The sequence below is a fragment of the Gobius niger genome (assembly GCF_951799975.1).
Source record: "Gobius niger genome assembly, chromosome: 15".
NCBI classification, from domain to species: Eukaryota; Metazoa; Chordata; class Actinopteri; order Gobiiformes; family Gobiidae; genus Gobius; species Gobius niger.
This window is the reverse complement of record NC_136866.1, coordinates 18,721,929-18,744,557: the sequence shown is the minus strand read 5'-3', so window position 1 is coordinate 18,744,557 and position 22,629 is coordinate 18,721,929. Positions and strand designations below refer to the sequence as shown.

Genomic DNA, 22,629 nt, shown 5'->3' with positions numbered 1-22,629 from the left:
AAAATAAGGCTCAATTGAGGTTTATTATCTCTTCATATCTTGCTCTTCAAATATTATTTAGTTTTTTGTTGTAACAGGAGCTCCATGGTAACGCTCAAGGGCGGGGCTTCAGCTGTTTTGGCTCACGTTGTGCATGTGTGCGGTGTGTGCGTTTCCGAGTGTTAACAGAATCTATCAGACGGTCGTTCCGAGTGCCAATCCAGGACCGAATGTAAGACAGCTTTGGAGCGATAAGGCTCTGATCGACCCGGTTCACGTGGACTGGGAGCTCGTGTTCGGCGTTAATGGGCACTCCGGCACTACGGGATAGTATCACGGCAACGTCAGCACCCTGCCATGAGGACCAAACAGAAGTGCGATCTTCGCCCATTGTTAACATTATGGACCTGTTTAGTCTATGCTTCTAAAATGGCAGAGATGCATTGTTACAAGACTAGCAAACACTTTTTGCAATAAAACCAACCTTCTCATTGTATTCTATAATAAAAAATGTTATACCAGTTGGTCCATTTGACTGAATAATGACATTTAAATAACATTGGCCCACCGTCCTTGTTTTGGGACACTTTCAGACAAGAGTTACACAAATCCAAAACACACATGCGCATATTTCCCTCATATACAGACTGCTTTATATAAAAAAAGTGCAAAGTTAAAGATATACAATTTAAAATATTTCAAAGTACTATATTCTCTTTCTTTCAGGATGTGATACATTTGTAGTGGTGTCAGTCTCTTCCAAAATGACCGGATGGATTAAAAAAAGGACAAATCCCGGCGTTAGTCCGTAGTAACTTGTGACCTCGTCTTGGAGGTTACCACTTCCCCGGGATGGGCACTCCGCACTCGTACCAGCCCACGAAGGGGTAGTTGGTGCGGCGGCCGATCACTCCGAACGTAACCGGCTCCTGTCTGTACGCTCGGTAATATCCTGCGGCGGAGAAGAGGTGGAGTTAGACAAGGTTGCCCATTCTCAGTGAGTTTAATCATTCTTTGTACACATAAAGACACCGTTTACTAGTTACTCTAGTTGTGCTCAAAAGTTTACATACCCTGGTAGATTTTTAGATTTTTTTCCATTTTTTTTGGAATAAGAGTGATAACACTTTTTTGTGGTTGTGCAAAGCCATTTTTGGTGAAACAACCAAGTTTGCACTTTTTAAATAATAATGACAAAATGACCCTGATCAAAAGTTTACAGACCCCAGTTCTTAATACCGTGTATTTCCCCCTCGATGACAGCTTGAATTATTTTGTGGTAGTTGTGGATGGGCCTCTTTATGTCCTCGGATGGTAAAGTTGACCATTCTTTTTGGCCAAAAGCCTCCAACTCCTGTAAATTCCTGGGCTGTCTTGCATAAACTGCACGTTTGAGATTTCCCCAGAGTGGCTCAATAATACTGAGGTCAGGAGACTGACGCCTCATATACACCGAGTACGTTACGGCCCGTTTTACGTACGTCTGCCGTAACAATAGGAATGTAATTAAATTAATCTGGTGGTTTACACCTGTGCGTCAGGTGTCCGTTACATCTACGGCTCTACGGCAGGAAGAGGCATTGATTCTGTTTTTGACGGACGCCAGAGTGTCGTCTATAGCTTTTTTCTACAGTGCAGTTAAACACAGGACAAATGCCTAGTTTTCACATTAACGTCATGGCAAAAATGCTTTTCTGTATTTTGGTGGGACGATAAACAGCGTAACACTACTTCAGAACAACATAACAATATCTCATGGGAAACGTTTCATCCATGACCCGCGTCTCGTCTCTTCCTAAGATATTCAGCCGTAAATGACCGAGCTTAAGGCGGCTCTCTCCACCGTGACTGCGCTGAGACCCATCGCATCGCCTTTCTTTTTCTCTCACACACAGACTCTGATCGGAAACTCCGGGGACTGAGAGCACGTTTGCTTCAGACGTCGGATATAACGATGGCTATGATTGGAGGTGTTACAAAGGCCAGGAGAGGAGGACCAGAGAACAACAGACAAGCAGAAAACCGAGGGGAACGATGAGTACAAACAGGCAGATGATGAGAGAGGAGGAGAGGACACAGACCAACAGTGGCTCCATGTGATGTTTCTTCAGGCGCAGGTAAACACATAAACACTAAATAGTCCCTAAAAAATGAAGTTAACATGTAGGAAATGTGAGCTCTTAAATTGCATTAAAAGGCTACATTATTACATGACGAAGTAAAGACATAAGGACACTGTAAACTAGAATGCGTGATTTGACGTATGTAAAAAAGTGGCGTGGGCAAACATACTCTGTGTAAATGAGGCATGAGATGGCCACGCCAGAACCTTCACTTTGTTCTGCTGTAGCCAATGAGAGGTCGACATGGCCTTGTGCTTTGGATCGTTGTCATTTTGGAACGTCCAAGTGCGTCTCATTCGCAGCTTCCAGCATGACGAATGCAAATTTTTCCACCAGTAGACCAAGAAAAATTTCAATAACAACTGGCAGGAAAATTGTGGATGCAAAGAAAAACCAAGAAGCACAACAGGGAGGCACTTGATGATCAATGAGCTGCATGGCCAAGTCGCCAGAAGAAAGCCATTACTTTCCAAATGCCCCAAAGTATCCGGTTAATAAAACAATATGCAAAACAGCACAGAGACAAGCCTCAAAATGGCTGAAACAATGTCATTTGGAATAATGAAACCAAAATGGGACTTTCTGGCCATAACCATAAACGTTACATTTGGAGTCAACAGGGCCTGTGATGAACGGTGCACCATTCCTACAGGAAAACACGGCGGTGGATCACTGATGTTTTGGAGGTGTGTGAGCTTCAGGGAACTTGGTCAAAACTGATTTCAGGATGAATGCAGCATGTTATTAAAGAATACTGGAGGAAAAGTGTCACTCATCAGCCTGGAATCTGCGCATTAGACGCATTTGTATGTTCAACATGACAACATGACAACCATCCAAAGCACAAGGCCATGTTCACCTCTCATTGGCTACAGCAGAATGAAGGTTCTGGAGTGTCCATCTCAGTCTCCTGACCTTAATATCTGGGGAGAGCTCAAACGTGCAGTTCATGCAGGACGGCCCAGGAATGGTCAATTTTACCATCCGAAGAGATAAAGAGGCCCATCCACAACTACCACAGAAGACTCAGAGCTGTCATAGATGTTAAAGAGGGCATTAAGAACTGGGGAGTGTAAACTCTGGATAATTTTGGCAGTTTCTTTTGTCATTATGATTTAAAAAGAGTAAACTCAGTTGTTTGACCATAACCGGCTTCGCACAATCACTAACTATGAGTTCATGTAATCATTCATATTCTCGGAAAAATGGTATGCCAGGGTATGTAAACTTTTGAGCACAACTGTATGTATTAACAGTTGCTACAACATGAGCCCTCTGTGATATCATGCAGTGCAGTTTGTATCAGAGAAGTTGTAGTTTTCAGAAGTTTTTTCAGCGCCATGCCACGCCCCTTTTCAGTTGACCAATAGCTGCTCAGGGCATGTTTTGGGTCATCTAATTATTTTTTTAACTTGGGGGCAGCCCTAATCAGTTGGTTTAGCGATATGCCAAATGTCTGTATCAGAAGAATCATAAATAATTCCATTTGCAAAATTCAAAACATGACAAAATGATTGCAAATGTAAATGTTTTTTCTTATTATTTATTATTCTTTGTTGATAAATTCGTCAAACCATGCATTTGTGTTTGGGAAAACACCTCTAATTCAAGTTTAATGATGGCTTAACTATATTTTGATGACTTTAAGCTGTTTCTTAATAGTAACAATGTGAGACTGTAATCTACATGTGTAATGAATGAAGTGTCTGCTAATATAAAACACGTTGGTTTGGAGATAAACCACCCGCACAGAGCTGAAGTCATGTGTGGGAGACATTTGCTTGGTGCATGGACAGGATCAGGGTCCACACAGGAGGCCAATGGAAAAACCACCACTGACATTTTACTCTTGTTATTCATCGTCAAAACGACTGAAAAAACAACAACACAGTAGATTGTCAAGGGTTGAGAATCTAATGCGTTTAAGGGACATTCTGGCAACATCGGAGAAGCTTTTCAAATTCAAAAGAAGGAAGGAACACATGCCCGATCTGTTACTTAAAATTAAAGAATACAGTCATTTTACTGTATTCTTAATAATAGCAATTATTAATGTAATAATTGCTATTATTACATTAATAGCAATTGATGTCATTTTGGGCCTAAACAGTCCTATGTTCAAAGAAAGAAGCACAATATTCTGCCAATATCACCTAATTGAGGATACGCAGCAGGGACTGGGTTGTTTGAGATGAGAACATCTGCCTCTCATCTGAGAAACTACTTCACACTCATCTGACTTTAAACATCGCAATTGCTCCTGGACGAAGCAAGGGCATTGGGAATTTTGCACGAGGGATTTTGAGACATCAGTTTAAAACTTTTGCATTACATTACTGATATAAATACAAAAAAAAAAATATTTTAGGTTTTCATATGAAAAAGTTCACCTGTTTTTTTTTTGGTGGGGGGTTTAAAGCTCAATAAATCAGGCAGGAAATATATATAAAAAAATGGGCCTCATGTTTTGTAACGTCTGCACATGCTCCCTGTGTGTATTTCTCCTGTCTTTAGCCGCTGCTGTCTCCTAGAAATGACCATATTTGGATTACAGTGTCATCTCAGTCACAGCCTTTCATGCTACACATGGATACAAGATATGTCAATAATTGTAAATGAATCAGCAAAAAGGCTGCTGCAGCATGATGTTGTAGTTACTACCTGCAAATCTCTGGCTCACTAGCAACAAAAGTTTGTCTTTTTAATTCTTTGACTTTAAAACTAAGATAAGTTAAGGAAGAAAACTAGCTAAAGTCTCAAAGTCAATGTTTTCACGTGCCGCGTCTCGCCTTAATCAGATGAAATCCCACTGAACTGTGTAGTAATGTGTAGTCATGTGAACACTGGGTTACTCCTGTGTACGATGAAGGGGCTCACCTTGAGCTGAGGGCAGGGTGTTGGACATGTAGGCGGGACCTGTCCTCCCGTCCCGGTACGAGTCCACGAACTGACAGTGGTCCTCTCCCTGTCCCAGCGTGTCCCCTATGCTGTAGAACGGCTCTGAGGAGGACAGCCCACATCAGAGAACACTGTTCTTTTATCAGACATGAGGTTTAGACATGGTTCTTTACCTCTGAGGCCGTCTCCCATGAAGATCTTGTATCGCAGAGAGTTACACAGGACCACGCCCACAAACTTCCTGTACCAGGTGCGTTTGACGTACTGGCTGCCTTTACACGAGCTGTGGGCCGTGTTATATTTGAAGCTGAAGGGGATCCAGATGGGCTCTCCACCTGAGCATTGGATAGATATCAGCTGAGACATCCCAGAATCTGCTAAAGCCTAAACAAATCCTAAATGTGGAATTGTGTCATCGAACTGGATAAACGATAGTGTAGTGTTGTGCAGGTGTAATCCTTTTGTCTCTTGCCATCTACCAAGTGCTTCTACTCATACATAGGCCTTCTGACTCTGTATTCATGGCTGTGTGTGAGTAAATATCCACAGCTCTACATAGCCTACTGCAGAGTTGGACTCAAAATGCTCAAGTCTACAAAGCTCTGTGGGGGAACCACCACTAAATGTGCACGCAAACTGTACAATAAGTAAATCTACATTGCAAATTTGGCATATATGTATACTTTATACAGGGTCACTCCTTTTTCAACAATTCAGAATACAAATGGTTGCTCTGTAACAATAAGATGAGGAAAGATGTATCATGATAGTTATTGTAAAGCGCCTTGAGTGAATGGTGATATATTTGATAGATATATTTGAGGACTGTTACTTGGTGCCCTGGGTCAGACTGACGGGCGAGTGGCAGAGTGAGAGCGCGGTGGGTGAAGCGTCTAGCTCAAAATGACAGTAAACAACAATCAAAGCAGGGATTCGAATCACCGACACTTTGGATCTGCTCAAACCATGGAGCCACTATTACCCCGAGCCTCCCATCCTGGTACTAGTGAGGCTTAAAGATATGGCCACAAACCATAATAATAGATTTCATTATGACATATTTACATGCATGTACATTGTCAGAAGTCCAGTATATACAATTCATATTCATATTGTAGTATCTATCTTCTGTCAGTTTACTTTCTATTTTGCTGCATTGTCATAGTAGCACTTGTACAAACAGAGATCCTTAGTCTCGGTCCAATACGTATTTGAGTAGTCACAGTTTGTCGATCTGAAATTAAGGACGTGGTTATAGACTTACCAGGCGGCCGCTCGATGAGCAGAGGATCATCTGAAATATAACAAAAAACAAAAGGAATGAGGAATGTGATGATTTGAGCAGAGAGGAAGAGCGCGCAGACAGACGGGATGTAAAAGTCATAACGTGGATAATGCCCTTTGCAGCTGTAGACGACTTCTACTACTGACCTCCTTTTCCTTTGAATCCCCTCGAATGTCAAGTGAACATACTGTGACACATCAAGGCCTTCAGTGGAAAGGGGAGGCACAGATAAGATGTGTTCTATTGTGCCATGTGAAAACTGTTTCTACCATATTTGTCAAAGCCATACCTGGAGCGCATTCACATCCGAGAGTCTACAAGAGGAAGTCCTACGCCTACTCCAATCACTCACTTTAAAAATAAATCCAAAGTACCAAGAATACAAGAGAAATACAATGACATTAAAGCAAAAATGTGTTATTAATTGAAGTTATACGAGTATTTTGATTTAAGTACTTGCCGATATCGAATACTGATACGAGTACAAGGCATTTTCCTCCAGCATACTTTTTGAAGTGAATAGACTTCTTTTTCATGCAATATAATTATTGCATATCATTTCAATTCAATCATTGTTTTCTGAGGTTTGTGATTTGTTCCTTGGGTCTCACGTTGAGGCGTTAAATGGAGATGGTAAAGTCCACACTGAGACAGAACAGCCCATGTCCAAAAGTTACATAATTACTGAGGTCAGTGATACAACAATCAGCTCTGGTTAAATCCAGCACAGACTCTGATGTAGGGAGTGTAGTCTGTAATGAAGTCAGCTCTATGTGGAATATTGGATTTACACAGAAGAATTCTCCAGTCTGTTGCTCTTTGCTCGCCTCAGCTGAGAGGTATCGGTTTCTGGTATTGGGACCAAGGGCCTTTAGTGAATAATAATTAATTAAATTAAAGAAAATTTAATAACTTATTTAACTATTACTTCATTTTTATTAATTATGTTTTGGTTATATATAATTAAACCAGATTGTCTTTGTATGAAGCTACATTATTCATGTCTCCACTATTACGCATAGTTGTCCAGGCTTCTGCTAAAGTCCAGTTCAATGCCTGCATCAAAAGGCCTTCCTGCTATTGTGTGTGTCTAAATCTAGCCTTCAATCCTCCTTTTGTAATATGGTGTTTCCCGGTCCTATCATGGAGGGTGAAAGTGGGGAAAAGCAGGAGTCACTGAAGACTTACCTGACTCGGTGACGTAGGTGAGAGTATCGCTGACCGGGCCCAGGCCAAACACATTCTTGGCCTGCACTTTGAAGTAGTACCTGCGTGGAGACACAAAGCAAAGCACCGGAGTCACCGACACGTTGGACGAGTTCAGGAGGAGCAGTGACGCTGAGGAGAGCAGTAATGAGGAAAACAGACCGGACGCTTTGCTTGAGGTGAAGCAAAATGATGGATTTGGCAAGAGGTGGGTGGAAAGAAGAGCCAAACTATCGATCTGACTGGTATTGAAATCAGGATTTGATGAGTGTTTTATGTTTGAAATAAAATTCAGCATTCCAGAACACATTTAACCTCTTACTGGAGAAAATGTGCTCGGTTCAGGTAAAGGGAGTTTAAATTTAATTATGATTCCTTACATTTTTGTTATAGGATCCCATAGATGCCTTTTTGTTTGCTCTATTAAGATATTATGTTAAATGATATTGAACCAAGTTAGTGAAGTAAATGTCCCATATTGGAGCACTCTTCCCCTGCAGTTGGCTGACGTTAGCACCGAGGACACGCTGGGAGGATAGCTGAGGAAAATTGGATTAAAACAAGTGCTGAAATGAAGCGGTGGGGTGAGCAGAGTGTGATGAGTGACGTTAAGAGCTTGTGTCTGGACTGTGTCGCTCACAGCTGTGTTCTACAACAACAGCAGGACATCTGTGTGGGGGGGCTCACTGTATCACACACACTTTCACACTGTTGTAGTGGCTCTGAGAGAGACACAGGGACGTCATCATTCAAAATGTTTGAGTTATGATTATTTGGAGACTAAACAAAATTTAATCGAAATGAAGGAAGAAAATACTAGTCTACATGATCACAATATGTACATTTTATATTTATGTAAGGGTTGTTTGAATTGAAAACCTTTTACACATTCAGCATGTGTTATCTTTATCTTAATCTGGTTACCCTCCTGTAAAATATATCAATAATGATGTGTTTTCAGAAGATATTCTATAAGATATTCCTCTAATCTGTGTCTCATGAATTCACGATATTTAGGACATTCCTACCTAAACAAACATGTTCACTGTTGTTTTCACCGCAACATAACAAACACAGCTGCATATGGTTCTTTTGGGACTCTTCCTCTCGCATTGTTATGCAAATATCATCTGAAAATGGATATGATTTTCCCTTTGCACATTGGATTATCGTACCTTCCGCTGACTTCACGTGTTTTGGGATGGATTTAACACCGGACACTGTTTCTCCAGCCTTTTCATAGGGTCATAGTAGGGTCATAGATCAGAGTTTTGGGTTACACGACTACTTCTCACAATTAGGACTGGCCGATCTGGCCTAAAAATCGTATCACAATTTTCTTTCATTTAAATCACAATTTCCATTTTCTCACAATTCATGTGTGTTTTTGTCTTTTAGGGGCGACTAAAGCCGTCGGCTAATTCTTGGGTTTAGACCCGGTGTTGTCCCGGCTTAGTCTTGGTGGTTCAGTCTTTCTTATATAGTTTTGACATGCTTTCCCCATGGTTCAGTCTTGGTTCAGTCTTTGATATTGTCCAGGTTTAGACCCGATTTGAACACAGTTTTCTCTTATTATTTCTGATTGAGGTTTAAGTTAATCCTCGATTAATTCTGTCCCTGGTTTAGTCCTTTTTAGTTAGGTCCTGGTTTAGACCTTGATTTCAGTCTTTGCTTTAGTCTGGTTTATTTCTTCCTGGTTTAATTCAGATTGAGTCCGTTATATTGTCTGATTTTGCCCAAACGTTTCCTGGTTTAGTCCCAGCCTTTCTCACAATTACTCCAATAACCATTACTACTACATGTACTACCATGAACTGCTCCTACTACGATTACTGCTTCTTTGAGGCATTGAAATGATTATAATGTACAGGGTTTAAAAGGGTCACAGCAGGTCATCTTCAATGCTTTTTTATGCTCTTTGACTATCCAAATACTATGTTGTTAATGCCTCAAATGAAAAATCTGCATATTCTACTTTTTAAGGTTTGCAAACATGTCAAAAAGAGGAACAAGGGAAAATGTCAATATTCAAAAGCAGATATGACACAACGGGCAACTTTTAAGGAAAAAAAAGGTGCAATATCATTATTGTTTTTGCATTAGTGGGTCATCCTGTCAGAGTTCATATTTGGATAAAGTGAATTGGAAACACACTATTATCCCTTCACAGATATCCGGCATATGCAGAAGTCCACACATATCAAGGAGCCCTGTCTCGACAAACCTCTCAGTAAAGCTTTTCTATCATACCCAAACAAAGGAGGCCCGACCGGCCCGCGTCCATGTGGTTTGGGGGATTATCAGGACATTCATCTGAACTAAAACAACGGGCGGCTCAGCTGGGGAGAGAGAGGCCTTCAAAAGAGCGGCGGACTTTCCACTTCACAAGGTCACATACAGTCAGATCAGGGGCCTATATTACCAACGCAGGACTTTTCACTAAGCTACAGCTCCACAAAAAGTCTGGATCTAATCAGGCCCGGCCGTGTGATGAAAATGACCAAAATACGTCCTACTACAGAGAGGGAGAGCAGCTGCAGAAGGTGATGTAATCTGAGGTCACATTTAGGAGGAAAAAATGGAAAATTTGAGTATAATAGCAAAACAAAACAAAACACATTCAATACAGCTAACCTTTTTACAGAATTAAAGCATCAGTGAGGAAAAAGGCTGCAGGTTTAAAAGCTCGCTCACTCACAGTGCGACTTACAAATGAGTACAAGTTTGAGTACTTTTAAGCTTTTAGATTTGGGTAAAGCCGAATGAGAGATAAATGCGCTCGGTTAAGGCGGGTGGTAACAGGTTAAGGGACTTTTAGTGACTAAAGGTAGTCTGAACATGGCGGGGCGACTTGCAGCATCACCAATGGTCTGGAAAGAGTCAAATTTCGTTGGCGTTTTGTTTGTGTTTGCTGTAATTAGGAAAATGTACCTAGACATTTCCAAAGTGTTCTCTCGCGCTCTTGCATGAAGCCCTGTTGACCTCTTGACCCCAATCAGGGCCCAAGTCAGCAGCACTGTCAACAGGCAGTGGTTGATTTTAAAGCATCATGGCTGATCTCAAGTGTCTTAATGTCACTGCCAAAGCTTACACAAAGAATAACTCCCACCTTGTAACCTCTGCTGTATATTGACTTTCACCAACTCTGTTTACAATGACCTATCTGCTCATTACCTGTCTGCTGATCTGACCCGGGTTGTTATTGGGGTCTAGACTTGGAGCGGAGAAGGCTACTGTGCTCGGAAGTGGAATCTAAGGCCACCATCTTCATTCTTTGAAAGGTTTTATCATCTTCAAAAACGGCCTCTTTAACATCTCTCTTTGGCTTCAAATTCTGACCTAATTGTCATCAAAGAATTAATTGCATTACTTTTGTAGATGTTAGATATGCAAGACCAAGTAATCCAAGTAGTACCAGTACGTTTCCCAGAGGAGTGACGGGGAAACTAGTTACTTAAAAAGGATCTGGATCTGATTTTCGCTAGCGTTTGGTCGTGATGTCCAGTACAGGCCAAAAGTTACGACACACTTTTTATGTCTTGGCTTTTCTTTATTTTCAACATTAATAACACACTATGATTCTCATTGAAGGCGTTAAACTATGAATGAACACATGAGATTATGAAGGAAACAAAAACAGGTGAAATAACTCCAAATATGTTTTCTATTCTAAACTCTTCAAAACTGCCACTCTTAATTCTTGCCATTCATAAGCTTCATAAGCTCGTCTTTTGAGATAGTTTTCAACATGTTTGAGAAGTCCAAACCATTTCTGTGACGACATCATGAAGCTCACTGGGCAAATGTTAAAGCAGTAATCAAAGCAATAGGCGGCGATTTGGAAGAATTTATGTCAACATTTGTTTGGTTTAAAACACATTTCCGTATGTGTTCACTCATAAATGAGTGTCTATGGTTAGAATCTACCAGAGGAACAGTTTTGAAATGAAAGGAAAAACAAATACTTAAAAAAAGTGTTTCCAAACTTTTGGCCTTTACTGTATGTAATACGTCCGAGTGAGTGAAGCAGCCATAATAACTTCCTCAATTTATGGATATTTGAGCCAGAACGGATTGAAGAGCTTCCATTTCTTTCGTATCAGCCGCCATTGTCAAACTACAACCAGCAAATTCGGCGCAAATGCTTGACGTCACCTACAAGCCCCGCCTCCCCGGCTCGCTGAATGGTAGGTTGAAATTCAACCGATGTAACGCGGCCACTGAGATCAGACCCAGACGTACATGTAGAGAAATGATAATTGACCAGAGTTTACGGATGACTAAGACCAGGCTATAGTTTCTCCAGTGTGATGCTCTTTGCGTCTTCTTCTTCTGTAGCTAGTTTTATCTTTCACATAAGCTCTTTTCTGTCTGTTAAGTGTTGACTGGTTTGATGTAAAGTCTATGTTTCCTTTAAACTTCTCTGGAGCTTTTTTGACTTGGCCTGTGCAGATGACGGCTTTCGAACTTGTTGTCTTCGATGGAAAACTCATTTAACGAACTTAATGTAATAAAAGTGGGTGGGTCATATTACAGAGGACACATAACCTACTGGCGCCGCCCCCTGTTTGTCATTTAGTCAACTCACTGGTCGATGCGGTTTCAATAGTCGACTACATGCATCCACTTTATGCATTAACGTCTTGACCCCCACCTGAACTAAGCACATTATCCCCAGTTTAGCTTTACCCAAATCCAAAGGCAAAAATAATTAAATTAAATGAGGATGAAAATGCAACAAAAAAGCAACAAAAACATGACAATAAAGCAACAGAAATGTGATGAAAAAGTGCCAAAAGAGAAATCTATATAAATGAGGCCTTAGCTGTGGTGACTTTATGGATTTGGGTAAAGCCAAACTGAAGAAACTCTTGGTTAAGGCGGGGGTTAAGAAGTTTATTAACTTATTCATTAACCTCTTAACCTCCACATGAACTGAGCGTATTTTCTCCAGTTTGGCATTAACCAAATCTAAAAGCAATAACACAATAATAAAAGCGACAAAAACACACGACTAAAAGGGATGAAAAAACTACAAAAAAAGTGACAAAAATTTGAAACCCCCCCCCCCCCCGACAAAAAACACAACAAAAAAGCGTTTTAAAAAAGACGTGAACACAACAAAAACACTTCCAAAATGTGACAAAAACGTGCTGGAAAAGCAACAATAATGCAACAAAAACGACTAAAGAGTGACCAAAACACAACAAAAACATTTCAAAAATGCCCCAAATAATTCTGGCATTTCTGTGGCAAATAAAAAGAGGACTTCCATGTAACCAGTACCCGATTTCTAGGATTTTTGGACTTGGGGGGCAGCCTTACATCTGTACGCCACTAACACACTCACAAATAAACACCGCCAACAAAAAAAAGAGGGTGTGAAAAATACTGCGCTCCTAAATTCACAGCCATCTTTAATGCGCTTCTCAGCGGTCTCTTTTAAAGTCCTGCCCCGTCCCCTGTGTGCCATAAGCACATGTATGAGTTTAAATGGAAGTGGAGCAGTAGTTCAGTAGCTCTGGCAGCCATAAGGAGCGGGAGCCGAGGGAGTGCCAACTGTGCCTCATAAAACCATCCCCGGCCAACGACAGAGAGAGGGCAAAACAAAGTGTTGCTACGCACTCAGACAGACTGTAGGAAAACCTGAGCTCAACTCCCCGAGAGCGCGAGGCGGCAGGTGGCTCTGCGGACAATGATCATAGGTTTTCTCCATCGATAAGTCACCCAAGTAAAGAGGGTTAGTCAATAGTGTTTCAGTTTTTGCTTGTCATTAGTGACAATTGTATCTAAATCTATTCTCCAGCACATCCCTCTCTCCGCTCTGACATGTTGATTGATTTGTCTAGACTCTGACTGTGGCCGCGGCTCATTAGTTATTCAGCTCAGAGCCCGTGCAGAGAGATCACAGACAGCCCTCAGGTTGGAAACTCTCTCCTGTCAGTGATGGATTAGCTTTCAATTGAACGCAGTCTAGAAAAGAGGAAACAGAAAGTTTGTAAATGACAAGCACCGGCGTTCGAACGATCGATCTGTGCTTGAACAAAGATGGGCAGAAAACACATTTTCACTCTTCTGTAAGGCATTTCCCTTCACATGAACACCTGCTTCTGTACGTCGTGATGTTGGCTTCTATTCAAAGGATATACAAAAAGTAACGGCCCTGCTCGCTGTACAGACGTGCAGAGGAATCACACTGACAGGAATGTTTCCCTCAGCGCTCGGATCCAACACAAACCTTCCAGTCTTTGTGTAAAAAGCCCGACCTGTATGTTCGAGTGGGAATACCTTGACAGGGTGTAAACGTCAGAGAATGCCAGGTATTTTCACTGTTTTTCAGGTCCCCACTGACCCACAAAAGTGAAGCTAGGAGAGGACTCATAAGCAGCATTGGGAGATTTTAATTTAATTTAAACATTTATTCAAGTTGTTTGTGATGTAAATGTACATGTCCTTGAATAACTTAAAGGCCCTATACGTGCCCAAAAAAGCAGGGGGGGGCAGGGGAGAAAACAGTAACACAAATACCATGCACACATCCACACACACACACACACACACACACACACACACACACACACACACACATACATTCACAGGCGCACATCCATACCAATACCAACATAAAATAATTCCAAAAGTAGTAAACAATCAGAACTAACAATGACAGAAAAAATAAAAATAATAATAATAATAAATCCATCAAGACAAAAAAAGGTAGTCAAGGAATAAATCCATTAATATACATATAATATACAATAGATAATATAGATAAAGGTTGACAAAAAAAAGATCATATAAATAAATAAAGTAATAATAACCAAAAAAGAATTAAAAAACAAACAAACAATTATTTTACCTTTTAAAATCTCCATTGGTTTATTATTGCTGCAAATCCCAAAATGCATAGATACAGACGGCATCTCTGGAATCGCCCATATATGGTCATTTATGAAAACAGTTAAGGGGGAAAACAATTTTGAAAACATGTAAATTTTCTGTAATTATTCAAAAACTACTGTAACAAACGCTGAATTATGTACATAGTTTCTACTAAATAATGATACAAAGACATTGGGAGGAGCAAAGTGGTTCAACAGCCCATAAACACATGAATAACGGAGAATGCTAACTTGATGCTACATGTTAGCATCGGGCTAATGCTAACGGTTAGCTAGCGCTTGCTACAACTGCCGTTTTTTTCACTTCTACTGAACAATCTGTTGTGACAAAATATCCATATGGGCACGATTTACACTTGACTTTATCTATGTGTGATAAATAAGTTGATATTCCACCAGAAAATGGCTAAAAAGAGGGAAAATTGTGTTTCTCTAAAGATTCTATTTTCTCCCTCGGCGAAACCACGCCCCCTTCTATGACGAGATCAATACAGACGGCATCTCGTCATAGAAGGGGGCGTGGAAAATTATATTCATAATTCAGCATTTGTTACAGTAGTTTTTGAATTATTTGAGAAAATTAACATTTTTTCAAAATTGTTTTCAAAAATGACCATATATGGGCGATTCCAGAGATGCCGTCTGTATCTATGCCGTCTGTATCTATAGCGGTATGACATCACGATCCTGAACTATTAGCCCCTGCTTTAGCTCAGATAATGACATCAAATTCTAGAACGTGAACGTAACCGATGGTTACACTGTCAGAATCGGTAACTTTGCCATCCGACATTCCATTGATGACATCATAGACGCATATGTCAGAGTTTTGTGTTAGCGCTTCCAGACACTTTGTCATTCTGCATCTTCACGTCGAGCTGATCGCACACAAAATGGTACTGAGCAAATCTTTCAAAATTAAATCCTGGGATGAGTATACGGAGGAGGACAATGTCCGTGTCTATGACCCGGCATTTGACCTGGAGGCAATACTCTACCCCCCAACACCAACAGGGGGTGTAGATGAGGAGGAGACCCGGCTGGCGTCTCCGAATCATGCCCCGGTCCAGACTATACCATCGTCTGAGGCCCCCACTATACCAGAGGGCGCTGAGGAGGAGGAGGAGACCCGGCTGGCGTCTCCAAATCCTGCCCCAGTCGAGACTACACCATCGTCTGAGGCCCCCATTACACCAGGGGGCGCTGAGGAGGAGGAGGAGACCCGGCTGGCGTCTCCAAATCCTGCCTCAAACCAGACTACACCATCGTTTGAGGCCCCCATTACACCAGGGGGCGCTGAGGAGGAGGAGGAGACCCGGCTGGCGTCTCCAAATCCGGCCTCAAACCAGACTACACCATCGTCTGAGGCTGAGGAGGAGGAGGAGACCCGGCTGGCGTCTCCAAATCCTGCCTCAAACCAGACTACACCATCGTCTGAGGCTGAGGAGGAGGAGGAGACCCAGCTGGCGTCTCCAAATCCTGCCTCAAACCAGACTACACCATCGTCTGAGGCCCCCATTACACCAGGGGGCGCTGAGGAGGAGGAGGAGACCCGGCTGGCGTCTCCAAATCCTGCCTCAAACCAGACGACACCATTGTCTGTGCGACAGATACAAGAGCTTCAGGAGGAGCTTAAGCGGGTGAGGTCAGATCTAGACAAAGAAGTTCTCAAAAATAAAGCACTTGAACAAGCTCTAAACAACCAGAAAAAAATGACCGAGAACAAATCCATCCAGCTGGAACAGGCTACGACCCTTCTCCAAAAGAAAGAGAACTATATATACAAGCAGGTAATGTCTAGCAAGGAGCTAGCAGACAAACTAGAAATGCAGATCAAAAAGAACGAGACTCTCGACAAAAGTCTGAAAGCTCAGGAAAAACGTTCCAAAGACCAGTCCGCCCAGCTGAAGCAGGCAAAAGAATTGCTCCAGACAAAAGAAAAGTACATTGAGAAGAAAGTTCGGGAAAATGAGGAGCTGAGAGCAGAGGTTAAAAACCAAGAGAAGGAACAAAAGGCCAAACAAAAGCAGCTCGACGACGCAAACACTCTAATCGCTAAATTGAGGGCATGGATTAAGAACCAAATTTCAGGCGACAAAAGACCGACACTCCAACTCAACGGACAGGGCTCAAAGACTGTTAACCAAGAGACCTGTCGCTCGAATCCACCAGCCAACACCACCACCACCAGAAAGAGCATGGGGAGAGTTCAAGCAGAAGAAACCGCCTGTAAAATCCATGAAACTGACAGTGAGAAAGTCTTTACAAAGACTGCTCTGGACACACCTGTGAACTCGAACAAAAATTCGAACAGAAAAGTTGAGGTGCCAAAGTCGAAGCCACTCAACAGATGGCACCGACGCTAAACCAAATCCAGCCAACACCTTTTCTTTTCTTTCTTTCTTTTTTTCATATATATTTATTGGATTTTCGTTAATGTAAGGCATAACAAAATCAAAATCAAAACAAAAAACAGAATAGAACATTCTGGCTCAATTCAAAGACAAGTGGAAAGCTCAGAGTCAGTCAGAATCACGCAATCACAATGCCATATGAGTTCAGATTATGCCTCTGTGAAGTATAGATGATATGCCCATACCAATAAAAGGGTCTCACATAGGACAAGACACTGACCAAAGCTCGAGCTATTGCCTCTGACTCCGCTCACCCATCTGAACTCTATACAATATACAGATATAGTTCCACTGGCTAAAAATCTGAAATAATAATTGCCACAGAATTGGACTGAGCTGTTCTGTAATGCTTTTTCTGTTTAATTTTTCTATGTATTTTTTTTTCTACTGGGAATGTTTGTATTGTCCCTAGTCTTGTGGGGTTTTTTTTGTGTGTGTGTGTGCATCTGTGAGCTAAAGATGAATTTCTCTATTCTATTCTAATCTATTCTATTTTGTCTCGACAGTGCACTTTGCTGGTTAGATAATCCTTGTGCAGAATGTAAGCATCCTGTGAAGTTGCCTCTCATACTTCCCCGTGATAGTGACATCTGTTACTCCGAGCAACATGATCTATGGATTGCACTCTCTAGTAGTAGAAATTGAGAATATTTTACTGAATTCACATTTTACAATATGCCAAACATACTGTACTGTTCAGCAGGACCAGTGGTAATGAGTAAGACTAGCCACTTCGGTTTTACATTTTAGGCATAGCGGAGAAAGGTCTGAATTAAATGTATGACGTTGGGAAGGGGAGATAAGCACACGATGCAAGATTTTGAGTTGTAAAACTTTTACCTGATTACAGACACTTAAAGTTAGCATTTTTCCATGCAAGCACCCAGTCAGTCAACACCTTTTCAGAAATAAAAATAAAGCCATTTATGAAAAAAAAAAGGGGGGGAAAAGCTCAAATTGTCACATGTTTAAATTAATAGTTTTATTGAGTTGCTATATGTTACAAAAAGGGGATTTTTGATGGTGCTTCACAGCAAGAAAGTCTTGGGTTTGATCTCGGGTGTGTACCTTTTTGTGTAGAGTTTGCATGTTCTCCCTATGTCATAGTAGGTTTAGTGCAAATGTGGAACAATGGGTGGAAATTATCCGGTGTGGCGTGTTTACATGCATGAGTCCCATAAACGTGCACTGTCCTGGCCAAAGTAAACAAACAAAAAGATCACTAAATTAATGAGAAAACAAACATTCAAACTTTGACTTGTTTTCTGTGATTCAAAATTAAATAAATCAGGCAAGGAATTAGATGTTAATACTGTATATTATCACCTTGAGAAAAAACAACTACTTTAAAATATATATTATATATAAGTATACGTGAGTTTATTGTTTTGTTGCGATAAAAAGAGAGAGAGTGTGTGTATTTTAAATTGTTATTTTTGGACCAGAGACATTCCTAACTTTCCAAACACATGTTTCAATGGTGAGCTTCATCTGCGCCAAAAAAAAACCCAGAACCAAGAGTAAACAAAATGAGATCAAATGAGACAAACCACTTCTACTCCTTAACCTCTAAACCCCCGCCTTATCCCAGCACATTTTCTCCAGTTTGGCACTACCCAAATCTAAAAGCAAAAAAGTGGCAAAAGAGCGACAAAAAGTGTCGGGAAACTAAAAAACTAAAAAACACAAGACTAAAGAGTGATGAAAAAGCAACGAAAGCGCAACAAAATAAGCAATTACAAAAGATGAGAACGCAACAAAAACACTTCAAAGATGTGACACAAAAAGCGACAAAAACACCACTGGTGAAAAAAGAGCAACAAAAAAGTGGCAAAAATGCAATGAGAAAGTGACCAAAACACGACAGAGAAACTACGCAAACACGTCAAAAATACTTAAAAATCAGTTCTGTTGGTCATAGCTTTCAAATGAGGCGTCAGTCTGCCGTATATTCTATAAACTCCAGTCGGGAAGCTTTTAGATTTGGGTAAAGCTGGACTGAAGAACATGTGCTTGGTTAAGGCTGGGGTTAAGAGGTTAGAGGACGGTTATTGTGCTTTTTTCTGTTGTCTGGTGATAATCTCAAACACACTCAAACATCTTAGACTTGTTTGGTTAGAAAAGTTATATTTCTAGAACAGCTTATCCAAACATGACCATAGCAGTCTTACTTCCTGCTTCATCAAGCCCCTTCCGACCATTCAACAAAGAAAAACAAAACTGAGCAGGTTGTCCTAGCAAGTTGCAGTAAGTTCGGTGTATGGTTTTGTTCCTGAAGATTGAAAGATTACTCAAACACAAAGCTTCCAAAACACAACTATGTATGATTTTGTGGTAAAATTATCCAAAAAGTCATGTTGCATAATACACCCTTTAATGTAAAGTTAAATATGTTTACATGAAGCACAACTCATATCATCCTCAAGTAAAGTTAGGTTGAAGAGCTTTACAACACCGGAGTTCTCCCGTTTACTCAAATCTCAGTGAGAAATGACAAAGCCACTGTGAAGTCTGCATTTGGCAAGTCACAAAGAATACACTCTACGAACACAAAACACTCCACAACCTTCTATATTCTAGACTAAGAGGTTGTTGCAGTTGTATGTGTGTGTGTGTGGGCTCTCGGTCGTCCAGGGATCCTCCACCATAGTAGAGATTTTCAAATATCGTTGTTGAGTTCAGAAGCTTCTTGAAGACAATTGTCAGCCTGGTGAAGCACACAGGCCAAAGGTCTATTTAAACCCTGGCCACTCCTTATGGGAGGATTCAGGCCTGCTGTAACCACACCCACGCCTTGTTTACACACTTTGGCAAACTAAAATAGTCTTTGTTCTGGGCTGCAGTCAACATTTGAGAACGGATTAAAATGGTATAATGGAGCAAACACCCAGCACAAAATATAAATAAATATAATAAAATAAATAAAATAAAATAAAAATAAAACAACTGAAACTGAAACAACCGAGTCACTTCCTTTAATGCCTTTAATGCCTGGACCAACAGCATCCAAAACTTTGATACCAGACTGGTATACCAGCCTAATACATTAGGAAAATAAAGTTTCTGAGGCACAACTGGATTGAGTTTCTTTTATTCAGACGCCGACGCACTTCGACCTTAGGGTCTTTGTCAAGGCAATGTACCACAGCTGTACCTGATTCAGGTTTAAATAGTTCAGGACATGTGATAAAAAATGAATGAATGAATGAATGAATAAATATATAAATATTAGTGGTGGGCCATTATGGGCGTTAACGTGCTGCGTTAACGCGAGACTCTTATCGGGCGATAAAAAAAATATCGCCGTTAATCTATTCTCAAAGCTGGGTTGGGAGCTGGGTCTATACTCTGCGAGCTATGATGACTTTCACCGTGATATTTTATGGTCAGCACACATTACACGACTTTTATGCCCAATTTCGGAATTTTCAGGAGAAACGTGAGTGAATATAGCGTTTCCAAAGCGAACATACAGAAGCAGCGGCCAATGACAGAGTGAAAAAAGACAGAAAAACACCGCAGCGCCTCTCTCTTTCAAAACAGTGACATAAACAACTCATTTCATGGCCACAGCCCCACACGAAACAGCGCAACTTTATCACCAAAAGTTCACAAGAGCCTTTTCCAGCTACATTTCAACCGCGAGCAGAGTTTAACCGCAGAACTTACTGAGTTTGGAAACAAACTTTACAGCTACTTTTCTCCGAGTCCGTTAGCTTGTCTTTCTCCGCTCGCCTCTGTCTCCTCCGCCTCGCGGCTGAGGCCCGTTTCCTTTTCTTATCAAATCCAAAGAAATACGTCCGGCATCTTCGTGTTGTCGACGTTTATCTCCATTTTGACAGAACTATCGCCAGGTTGAAGCTCGTAGTAGCAGTAGCTGCAGCAGCATGAACTGCGTTGTTGTGACAGTGATCACGTGACACTGTTGACCAATCAGGAGACATGCACATGTTTCCTACGCTCACAAACAGAGGCCTATTTATTCTGATCTGGTAAGATGGCCCACATTACCCGTAAATAAATACTTGGGGACTCCTGCCACAACTGTCCCATGCGAGAGACTTCTTCTTTAGCAGGTCATAGTTGCATAGTTGTCTTTAAGAAGGGGGACCGGAGGGTGTGTTCCAATTACAGAGGAATCACCCTCCTTAGCCTCCCCGGTAAGGTCTACTCCGGGGTGCTGGAGAGGAGGATCCGGCCGATGGTTGAACCTCGGATCCAGGAGGAACAATGCGGTTTTCGTCCTGGTCGTGGCACACTGGACCAGCTCTATACCCTTCATCGGGTGCTCGAGGGTTCGTGGGAGTTCGCCCAACCAGTCCACATGTGTTTTGTGGATCTGGAGAAAGCGTTCGACCGCGTCCCTCGTGGTGCCCTGGGGGGGGGTGCTCCGGGTGTATGGGGTCCGGGGCCCTCTGTTAAGGGCTGTCCGTTCCCTGTATGACCGCAGCAGGAGCTTGGTTCGCATTGCCGGCAGTAAGTCAGACCTGTTCCCAGTGTGTGTTGGTCTCCGCCAGGGCTGCCCTTTGTCACCGGTTCTGTTCATAACTTTTATGGACAGAATTTCTAGGCGCAGCCAGGGGCCGGAGGGTGTCCGGTTTGGGAGCCTCAGGATCTCATCTCTGGTGTTTGCTGATGATGTTGTTCTGTTGGCTTCAACAAACCAGGACCTTCAGCGCGCTCTGGGGCGGTTTGCAGCCAAGTGTGTAGCGGCCGAGATGAGGATCAGCACCTCCAAATCCGAGGCCATGGTTCTCCACCGGAAAAAGGTGCTTCCCCTCTACAGGTCGGTGGGGAGTCCTTACCTCAAGTGGAGGAGTTCAAGTATCTCGGGATCTTGTTCACGAGTGAGGGACGGATGGAGCGTGAGATCGATAGACGGATCGGTGCGGCGTCAGCAGTGATGCGGTCGCTGTATCGGTCTGTCGTGGTGAAGAGGTAGCTGAGTCGGAGGGCAAAGCTCTCGATTTACCAATCGATCTACGTTCCCACCCTCACCTATGGTCATGAGATTTGGGTAATGACCGAAAGGACAAGATCGCGAATACAAGCGGCCGAAATGAGTTTCCTTCGCAGGGTGGCTGGGCGCACCCTTCAAGATCGGGTGAGGAGCTCAGTTACCCGGGAGGAGCTCGGAGTAGAGTCGCTGCTCCTTCACGTCGAAAGGAGCCAGCTGAGGTGGCTCGGGCATCTGTTCCGGATGCCTCCTGGTCGCCTCCTGCGGGAGGTGTTCCAGGCATGTCCTAGTGCAGGGGTGGCCAACCCGCGGCTCTCGAGCCGCATGCGGCTCTTGGCCAATCAGAGTGCGGCTCTTTGCATGATTGGATATGTTTAATACAAGGCGGCTCTTTGCAAAATAATTGGTAAATATTTCCCATAAACTGTAATAGTCTTTGACCAAAAATCCTACCATCGTCCTACAGACCCTGTTTCCATCTCTACATGAATGAGAGTCTGTATCTCCCTCCTTTTCGAGGCAGTGTGTAAAAGGTGCCCGTGCGGCAGCCTCAGTCAAAGCGGGATGTAGGTTGAACAACAGGCAGATCGTGGCACTAGGATCAGCTTCTGTGCTTTTCAGGTTTCTGATCAGCTACTCTTTATTTGATGTAATTTGGCCTCATTTTCACAGAAAAAGATCAAAATTAGGAAATGGAAAAAAGCGGAGCTCTTTTGAAGCGTGTGATGCGAAGCGCGACATCGCAACGCGGAAATACGCAAAGTCATGACTTTTCTTTCACACGTGCTATAACTGTAACAGATGCAACTTAAAACAGACTCTCAGACGTCCTCCAGAGGCTCCTGGTTAAAGTTCATGAACTTTG

General features: G+C 42.1%; 1 protein-coding gene across 1 annotated transcript in view; it reads right to left on the bottom strand.

Annotated features, from left to right (window-relative positions):
- Nucleotides 1-626: 626 nt before the first annotated feature.
- The window catches only part of fndc1 (fibronectin type III domain containing 1), a 150,244-nt gene continuing 128,241 nt past the window's right edge, over nucleotides 627-22,629 (bottom strand). The window contains exons 18-22 of the mRNA XM_079572628.1: nucleotides 7,474-7,553; nucleotides 6,265-6,294; nucleotides 5,174-5,335; nucleotides 4,980-5,102; nucleotides 627-931 (exon numbers count right to left, since the gene is read on the bottom strand). Coding sequence (XP_079428754.1) covers nucleotides 816-931; nucleotides 4,980-5,102; nucleotides 5,174-5,335; nucleotides 6,265-6,294; nucleotides 7,474-7,553 — 511 coding nt within the window. The 3' untranslated portion in view covers nucleotides 627-815. The remainder of the gene's footprint in view (nucleotides 932-4,979; nucleotides 5,103-5,173; nucleotides 5,336-6,264; nucleotides 6,295-7,473; nucleotides 7,554-22,629) is intronic.